This window comes from Nicotiana attenuata, chromosome 3 (assembly GCF_001879085.1).
Source record: "Nicotiana attenuata strain UT chromosome 3, NIATTr2, whole genome shotgun sequence".
In the NCBI taxonomy this organism is placed as follows: Eukaryota; Viridiplantae; Streptophyta; class Magnoliopsida; order Solanales; family Solanaceae; genus Nicotiana; species Nicotiana attenuata.
In genome coordinates this window covers 49094061-49104658 of record NC_031991.1, presented here as the reverse complement: position 1 = coordinate 49104658, position 10598 = coordinate 49094061, and the positions used below count along the sequence as shown (strand labels likewise).

At 34.9% G+C, this 10598-nt stretch overlaps 1 protein-coding gene across 1 annotated transcript; it reads right to left on the bottom strand.

The window, feature by feature from the left end:
• LOC109224347 (F-box/kelch-repeat protein At1g57790-like) lies at window positions 399-1587 on the bottom strand. Its single transcript, XM_019388931.1, has 2 exons — window positions 863-1587; window positions 399-699 (listed from the first exon to the last, which is right to left on the bottom strand). The coding sequence occupies exons 1-2, from the start codon at window positions 1585-1587 to the stop codon at window positions 399-401; spliced, it is 1026 nt and encodes a 341-aa protein (XP_019244476.1).

The window sequence follows — 10598 nt, the reverse complement described above, 5'->3', positions numbered from 1 at the left end:
GGGAGTGCCAAAAAAAGAAGAAAATAATAAAGCATTCTCCAAATATATAATTTGAAAGCAATTCTACTTATGAAAAGATGATAAAATGAAAAACAGGAACCATAATATGCACCGTATGAAGCAATTGCTTCAAGAAATCAACGCAGAATTAGCAAGTAAAGCAAGGAAAACTAAGAGTTGCAGAAAGAAAGATAAGTTTAAATTCAAGTCTGCCTTCCTAATACCTAAAAGAGAAATTTAAATGGAAACTGGACTACAGCTCCTTTCTAGAACTGACATAAGGACTTAAGTCAAACTGTGTGAATTAAATGTCTAGACTTCAAACTTGACTAAAAAGTAAAAATATTGACCAAACATCTTCAGTTGGACCGAGTTTGTTAATCATGACAGAATTCAGATTAACACAGAGTTGGTGTGACCCAAGTTGGTGGAGTAAGGGGACTGAGGGAAACACCCTTATAGTGAGGCTGGATGGTGTCATCTGCTAAGTTGTAAACACCCATGTCCAAGCCGCCCCCTTCTACATAATAGCCATATGTATCATAACGATCATCCGTAAAATAAATACAATTAGGCTTGATTCCAGGAAACTGAGAAGCTTGGACAGAGAGAGATGCATTAGCACCGAAAAAGATAGCTCTGTCCCCTAATTCTTTGGTTTCCGTCAATTTTCCAGCAGCAATATCCAATTTGTAAACTCTGAAAATATCTTGTCTCAAAAGTTAGCTGCTCATCGGATCCCAAGACCTCTTCATCATAAACTTCATAATCATTTGGGATTGGTGTCATTGGAATCCTAGACTTACACAGACCACCATGTCGCGCAACTACAAATAATGATCCTAGTGATTCTACGATGTACAGTTCATCTCCAATCTGATCTAGAGGCAACCGAGCTACTTTTTGAGCCATTGGCTCAGCACCAGTAACATCGCAAACTAACACGTGGCCGAGCCACTGAACTGCATAAAATTTGCCATTAAAGTAGACCACATCACGATGAAGAGCCGGATTGTCTTCTTTCATAATCCTGGTCCATCTCAAATCTCCTGGCCTCCAAAAACTTAGGTATTTGTTATTTGCCTCAATGACCATGAGAACGTAGTCTGATGTTTTAGAAGGACTAGCCGACAAAACTGCCTTGTGAAAGAAGGTCCATGGATCGACAGTCAGTTGGCAATTGTAACCTTTGGTGGTATTTGGATGCGGCAGTTGAATCTGAACACCGGAGAAGGGATGTAGCAGAGTAATTTCACCCTCGTCTTTCCCCGCTGCAATAAGCCATCCCATAGACTCCATACAGCGCTTTCCTCTAGCATTTGGAATCCTCTTCTTTAAAATCATGCCATTATAGAGGCTGAAGAACTTTCGACATGTATTAGCTTCACCACCTTCTTCCTTGTTATTCTCTTCCTCAGCTAACATAAGCCATGGAACCCTAGGCAGATCACTGTTAAAATTGTTCTTAGTGGCCGCACGTCGCCAGGGTTTGCAAACAGCAGCGAAATTAAGATAGTCTTCAATCAAATTCAAACGCTTAGCTACGTGAACCAGCACATCATACTGAAGTTCTGACCAATTCGCCATTTTCGTGTTTTATGCACAAGCCGAAATGTGTTCCTGATAAAAGAAGCCTTCTTTTCTTCGGACAAATTCCAACTAAACCCTAGCACTACCTTTTGGAGGGGAATTGGGCGAATTTGCTTTCCTATAAATATTTCCTTAACCTTACTCTTGCCAATATCTTTTCGTTCTTTTTTTTTTTTGGTAACAAAAGAAATATTCATATATATATATATATACATATATATATATATATATATATATATATATTAAGTCGTTACAGGGACAGTAGCTGTCCTGTTACAACCATTGAGGCTGGATAGTACAAGAGGTTACCAAAACTAGCAAACTTAGTAAGCATAGACATGGGAATTTTTCTACTGGATAGCATGCCTTTTTCGTCTGACTGTAAATTGGAAAATACAGAAACTGGCGGATAGTTTAATATACATATATATATATTATCACTTGACTGCTTCTTTGTTCCTTTATTTGTGTCACGACCCCAAACCCGGTCGTGATGGCGCCCAACAACATTGCTAGGCAAGCCAGACCACAATCGTTCCCAAATTAACCGTAAACCTCAAACCGACAATCTAAAGAGATTATAATAGTTTTAGAATAATAATCCAATATTTATAATAGAATAATACTGAGAAAAATACGAAGTCTGATAAAACGCTCCCAAAGACCTGGGGTCACGAGTCTAGAGCCTCTAAAACAATCTGAATAACAATATCTGAACGAAAATACTCAAGTCTGGAAATGTATATATATAAATAAAACTGAAATAGGAAGAGTAGTCAGGTCCTGCGAACGTCAAGCAGCTACATCAACAACTCTGATAAGCTCTGGGAAACAAAGACTGCTCAGCTAAGCCTCCGGTGTACCTGAATCTGCACACAAGGTGCAGGGAGTAGGGGTGAGTACTACCGACTCAGTGAGTAATAAGCATATAAAATGTCTGAAGATAAGAAATCCACGAAATGCCACAAAGTAAAGCTAAAACTAACAGTCCAACACCTAACTACAAACTAACAGCAAAACAACTCAAAATATATCAGTCAAGTATAATGTAAAGATGCAATGCAATGCACATGACCGCTACGGCGCGTAGCCCGATCCATTTAACGTCGACGGCGCTCACTGGGGGTGTGTACAGACTCCGGAGGGGCTCCTTCAGCCCAAGCGCAATATAATCATACGATTCGTTGCGGCGTGCAGCCCGATCCATACTCAGTCCACAATATGCATATGAGTCACGTAACAGATTCAATTAATTTTCCAATTTCCAATTTCTTAAGAAGAATATACTTTAGATATTTAACTTCAGGAAAAGTGACTTAGCGTTTCATAACAGTGATTAAACACAGGACTGAGATCAATGATCATACAAAGCATGCTATCACAATGACAATCATCCTCTAAGGATGCTACAGATCGGCACAAGGCCCCAAACACGGCAATAAGCCCAGATATATTCAATACAGGGTGCGTATCAGTCGCCAATATAGAAATATTCTTGTTCGGAATGGATTAAGTCTCGATCCCCAGTCATAACCAATCCCGCACCTGCCATGGGGTGCGAGTCACGCCCTACAATAGCGTCACAGTGTGATAAGCCGGGGTTTCAAACCCTCAGGCCATCATATACACCAACTACTCACCTCTATCCGGCCGTAGAATGGTCCGCAATGCCTTTTCCTTTCGTATCGACCTCCTCGCGCGTCGAACCTAGTCAAAATCACAACGAATACATAAATATGGGTTAAAGAAACATAACCCAATCAAAAATACTCGAAAAGTACTAAAATTCACGAAGTTGGTAAAACCCGAACCCCGAGCCCACTTCTCGAAAAATTCCGAAAATCACACTAACGGACTCCTCGTCTCGTCACGAGTCCGTGCATATACCAAAATCGGAGCTCGTTTGACCCTCCAAATTCCATTTTTTACATCACAGCTTTCCAAGCCCTAGCCTGACCCGTTTTTGATGAATTTTCTACAATTTACATGTAATTTCTACCATAAATTCGAATATTTAGGCCAAGGAACTTACCTCCAAGTGATTCTCAGTCAAAACCCTCGAATTTCCTTGTTCAAAGCTCTTAAGAACGTCAACAATGGAGGAAAAATATGAAAGGGTCGCGGATGAAATATTATTTTAAAACCCTTCTGTCGCCCAGCGATTTTCGCTTCTACTGTCCCGCTTTCGCTTATGCGGGACTGCTTCTGCGGCCACATTTCCGCTTAAGCGGTTTTCACTTAGAAGCCCGGACTTCGCTTATGCGACGCGAAGTCCGCTTCTGCGGTTCCTTCAAACCCGCTTCTGCGGCACCTTGTCCGCTTATGCGGACCCGCTGGTGCGAGCCACCTTCCGCATCTGCGGAATTTCCCTAGCCGGCCACGACCGCTTCTGCGACCACGTACCCGCTTCTGCGGTACCGCTTCTGCGGTCCATTTCCGCAGAAGCGGAAACACCAGATGACAGAAAAAATCTGACCTGCAATTACACCTCAAAACTCTCGTTTAACCACCCTAATTCACCCCGAGGCCCTCGGGACCTCAACCAAATGCAGAGATATGTTCTATTACTTCATTCGAACTTGCTCGTAACATAAAAACACTATCATAAACACCAAAATCATCGAATTACCACGGATTCAAGTCTAAGTTAAACTAAAACATCCGAAACTTGCATTTGATCTAAAACCCGACCTAAACACCTCCGAATGATCTGAAACTTTGCACGCATATCCAAAATCACCTAACGGAGCTACTGCAACTCTCGGAATTCCATTCCGACCCTCGGATCAAAATCTCACCTACCATCCGGAATTCGCCAAAATTCAACCTTAGCCAATTCAAGCCTAATTCCACACCGGACCTCCAAATTCAGTTCCGATTGCGCTCCTAATTCACAAATCATCTCCCGAAACTGGTCAAATCATCGGAAATCCATTCCGAGCCTTCTAACTCATAAGTCAACATTCGGTTGACTTTTCCAAACTAACCTTATCATAAAGAGACTTATTGTCTCATTTCTAACCAAACTCTATCCGAATTACTTCAAATTCTCCAAACACGTATAATGAAACATATAGAAGCATAAAACGGGGAAAACGGGGCGGTAACTCCCGTAACGACGGGTTGGGTCGTTACAATTTGCCAAAACATGTGCTACTTTGTTCCCCTCCCTGAAGCTATGCCTGATGACTGGATTCCCCAACCTCTTCAAGAGTGACCTGCAAGAATGTAATAGTTTGTTAAAGATAGGAATCTGTTCATTTAGTAATTGGATTACTTCAATGGAGTCTGTCTCTATCTCCAAAGGAGTTAGTTGAAGATCTACTGCTAGATGTAGCCCTTGCTCTAATGCACTTAACTCAGCATGGGTATGGTTGAGTGCAATAATCTTTTTAGAGAAGCCTACGACCCATTGCCCATTTGCATTTCGTATAACCCCTCCAATACCACTAGACTTATCTTTAGCATAGAAGGAGCCATCCGTGTTTAGTTTAAAAAAACCTGGGGATGGGGGGAACCACTTAACTTGGATACATTTTGTTTGAGTTGGGGAAGAGGAATTTCCTGTACATTACATGTATTCCATAGCCCGTGTGCACACTGTGTTGGTGTCAATCAGTGCGTTAGTATTATTAAAAACATTGTGGTTTCTATTTATCCAAATATGCCAGAGGGCAAAAGGAAAGAAGAAATCCCGGGTTAACGGGTAATTCAGGATAGGTATCTGCAAGTCTTTTATTAAGAGGAGCCAGTGAGTATGGTAATAGGGAAGGGCAGTGATATTCAAACCAAGGTCCATCCAGAATTTTCGTGCAGTGAGGCACTCCAGAAAAATGTGATGGATGGATTCAGAGGGTTGCATGCATATTGTGCAGTTTGGGGAGACATTTATACCTATATGATGGAGGTAGGTATTTGTTGGCAACTTATTATGGGAACAAAGACATAGAAAGAATTGGATTTTTGGCAATGTTTTTAGAGTCCATATCCAGTTGAACTCATACTTGTGATCAGACGGAGGATGGAGTAGGTGTTTGACTGATTTAGTAGAAAATAGACCATTTGAATTCAATGACCAATAGGGTGTGTCAGCCTCACCTTGGGTCAAGGAGAGTGACTTAGTTTCATTACAAAAGTCTTGTGGGATATCCATGGAGATCCTTGACCAATCCCATTGGAGGTCATCCCAAATGTCATGTAAGCTAAGTCGTTGATCCTTTTCAAAATAGAGTCAATTACTCAAATGGTCACTCAACTATCTCAAATTATCTCCTAAAGTCATTTTTCTTTCGTTTGTAACAACAAAGTCACTGAATTATGCCTATTGCACTCAGAAGGTCACTCAACTAGATTTTTCAAATTTTGGATTGCCAAATACCTATTTTATCTTCTAAATTATAAATATTTATCTTCTTTTATTTTTTAAAACTTTTTAATATTATGATTTTCCCTTTTTAATTTATATTATGGACTTACCTATAGAATAAATAAATTTTATTTATAAATTAAAAAATTAAAAATTATTTAAGCATCTATAATGCTGGAATAACAATATAATGAGAATAGTAAAAGAATTAATTAGAATAATTTATTTGTAATAATAATTTTAGTATTAACAACAAAAATTCGAAAATTTATTTACACAATTCAGAATGAAAGAAAACAAAGGTTGTAAAATATATATTCCATGCACGTAATATAAAAATAATTATTTAAATAAAATTATTTTTATAATATACATTATATATTCTTGAAAATTATGCTCAATTATATTATATATATTCCATGCACGACTTAACATAACATATTTTACCATATACAGATAGCTCCTCTACTTTCCGGTGATATAACTTTGTGTCGTCGGAAAGTTGGTAGAAATATAATAATATAATTGAGCATAATTTTCAAGAATATATAGTGTATATTACAAAAATACCTTAATTTAAATAATTATTTTTATATTACGTGCATGGAATATATATTTTACAACCTTTATTTTCTTTCATTCTGAATTGTGTAAATAAATTTTGAATTTTTGTTGTTAATACTAAAATTATTATTACTAATATATTATTCTAATTATTTTTTTATTATGCTCATTATTTTGTTATTCCAGCATTATATATGCTTAAATACTTTCTATTTTTTTAATTTATAAATAATATTTATTTATTCTATAGGTAAGTCAATAATATAAATTGAAAAGGGAAAATCATAATATTAAAAAGTTTAAAGAAAATAAAAAGAAGATAAATGTTTATAATTTAGAGGGTAAAATAGGTATTTGGCAATCTAAAATTTGGAAAATCTAGTTGAGTGACTTTCTGAGTGCAATATGCATAGTTCAGTAACTTTGTTGTTACAAACGAAAGTAAAATAACTTTAGGAGATAATTTGAGATAGTTGAATGACCATTTGAGTAATGGACTCCTTCAAAATAAGATATTTCAACTATGACATTCAGAATGCAATTAAAAGGTTGATAATAGTTGGAATATTTCAGATAATATCCAATCCAATATGCATTCAAATTATGTTTACATAATCCAATTCATATTCATGTAATGCAATTAAAAGGTTGATAATAGGAAATTCAAGCATCATGCAATTAGATATTTAAGCTCTTTCTAAATATTTGGATCTTTGTGACAAATTTTAATAAATGTGTCTAAAAAAGGTACTCCTATTATTTAAAGAAGACATACAATTTTTTTAGTAACTATTGATAAACTTTTCAGAGAAAAGTACTATCATCATTTATTATTAAAAGTAAAGAAGTATCCGAATGAAAAGGAAGTCTTACAGTACTTCTAAAATAAATTTTTAATAATGGATTTTATGATTGTATTTTAGTTTAGACAATATAAATATAAAAAAAAGTATAAAATTTTGTAAAAAAGAAAGAAAGAAAGCATGTCTACTCTTTAAGAGTAATATTATTTTAGAACTTAAATTAAGCTACTTAAATCTTCATAATAGTAAATATAACTTTTTTACAATAATATCAAACACGCTATATTGTAAATACATGTCTAACATCTTATTAATTTAAATTACTTCTTACTAGTATAAACAATAATATTACTACTTAAAGTAAAAGGCAATATGTCATTTAAGAATATTATACTATAAGTAATAAGTACAAAAAAATAACAACTCTAACGTTTTGCATATGTGTGTGTATACATATGCTAATTTAATAAAACATACCTCTTATAAAAGTTTAACTTTAGGCCATTAATTATGCATATGCATGCATCAACACTAATACCTCCACTTAACTTTCGAAACTATCAAGATCAATGCATCAAGAATTCGTCATATATATGCAACTTGAAAGAAAAAAATATGAAATGGAGAAATAAAGAATGAAATACAGCTATGAAAATAGACAAACAAAAATTACATTTGCTCCATTAGTCATTACTGAGATTCAGGTTCAGATTTACACTTTTTTGGATTAATTTTATAAGGTTTTTTGTATGTGTTGTTTGAGAAATTCTTCTGATAAATCTACTTGACTATTTTTTTAGGGAAAAACATTCCTACACTTTTCACAAAGTTGGCGAAACGTTCCATTAAAGTTTTTGTTGTGAAAATCAAGTCCAACTTTGCTTAATTGCAGAAGACATAGTGATAGGGGAATACTTTTCTGGTGTAATCTTTTCCCATAGGGTTTTAACTAGCTAGGGAGGTGACGGGTTCTTAAAATGAAATGATGAGGTGATGGGAATGGGCGCATGTACTTATAGGAAGATGTATTTTTTTTTTAATTTTACTGGTTAGTAAAATTAATAGTAACTAATATTATTGGGTGAAAATCATTTACCCTCCCCAACTTTGTGTTAAAAATCAAATTCCCCCCCTCAACTTTGAACAATAATCATTCTCCCCCCTTTATCCTACACAATACCTTTTTTGCCCTTGAATTTTTAATTTCTTCCTCAATTCAATACTTTTTTATTATATAATATTTTTTTTATGGTTTTAGCTATAACTTAAATTATGTAATACCTATTATAAATTATAATTAGTTCATTAAAATTACAAGTAGAAAGAGTAATTAGAGTCGATCAATTAAAATTATCATATCTTTATGATTGTTATTTTAATGTAATGCATATTAAATATATATATTTAAGCTATATTTTCTTAGCGACGGAGCTAGAAAATCATATAAGAGGATTAAAAAATACCCCATTTTTTTTTTAACTATTTTGGATTGAACTTGTGAGCTAAGATAACTTGAAGTGTTTTTCAATCCTCTTATATGAAAAACTCGGATTGAACTTGTGAGCTAAGAAATTAATGAACTCTATTTTCTTAGCTCACAAATTTTAATTTCTTAGCTCTCAAGTTCAATCCGAGTTTTTCATATAAGAGGATTGAAAAACACCCGAAGTTATCTTAGCTCACAAGTTCAATCCGAAATTAAAAAAAAAATGGGGTCCCTCTTGTAGGAATTTCTAGCTTCGTCACTAAAAAAATATAACTTAAATATATATTTAATATGCATTACATTAAAATAACAATCATAAAGATAAGGTAATTTTAATTGACTCTGATTACTTATTCTACTTATAATTTTAATGAACTCTAACTACAATTTATACTAGATATTACATAATTTAAGTTATAGCTAAAATCATAAAAAATATCATATAATAAAAAATATTGAATTGAGGAGTAAATTGAAAATTTAAAGGGCAAAAAAGGCATTATGTAGGATAAAGGGGGAGAATGATTATTGTTCAAAGTTAAGGGGGGAGTTTGATTTTTAACACAAAGTTGGGGAGGGTAAATGATTTTCATCCAATATTACCCATGTTTTCATTTTATATTTTAAACTAAAGAACAAAAGGTTAGTTGAGGGGGAAGAGTTTGAAATACTCAAATTCTATGGTATCAATTACTACTTAATTTCACATTCTTAGAATAATTGGCCTCCTCTATAAATAAAATCCTTCGCACAAGGTTCGTGATCCATTGACTTGGTTTTGGTGTTTCGAGGTTTTCTCACCGAGTTATATTTATCGATTGACTTTAATTTTTTATCAAAAGTTTGAGTTCTTTTATTTTTATTGTTCTTTTTGCTTGTTCTGAGTGATTTAAAATTCTTTAATTTTTGCTTGTTTCGCTGAGGGTCTTTCGGAATAAGCCTCTCTACTCTTTCGGAGTAGGGGTAAGTCTGCGTACACACTATCCTACCCAGACCCCACTGAAATTTCACTGGGTCGTCGTCGTTGTTGTTGTTATTGTAATTGTAATTTTTGCTTGTTTCATGTAATTTTACTAACATAATTTTTTTGTCAAATATTCGTGCCAATTTATACTTGTATATAGGATGAAAATTAAATCAACAACAACCCAATAAAATCCCACTAGTGGGGTCTGGGGAGGGTAGTGTGTACGCAACTAATAGAAAAGCCACCCAACTGTGATGACCCAAAAGGTCATCACTCGTTTTGAAAAATTCTGTGTTCCGAGGCCTTAAAAACCTCTTTTTGTCTCACCTCGATTTGTGTGCGCAGTTCGGACGCGTTTTCGGAAAGCTTTTATGTGAAAACTAAGTGAAATAAGAAAAATGACCTTTAAAATTGATTAAAGTTGACTTTGGTCAACATTCTTGATAAATGGACCCGAACCCGTGATCCGACGGTCTCGTAGGGTCCGTAGTAAAATTTGGGACTTGGGCGTATGCCCGGAATCGAATTCCGAGGTCCCAAGCCCGAGAAATGAATTTTTGAAAGAAATTGTTTAACTGAAATTATAAGAGTTTTTGGCAATGTAAAGACGTTTGAAATTTGATGGTATCGGGTCCGTATTTTGGTTCCGGAGCCTAGTACAGGTCTTATATAATAATTAAGTTGAATTTGAAAAGTTTGGTAAGAATCGGAGTTCGTTTAGTATAAATCGGACCTTTATTTGAGAAAATAGAAATTTTGATGTTCTTGAGTGATCTCATGAAATTGAGGTTTGATTCATAGTTGTTGATGTTATTTTGATGT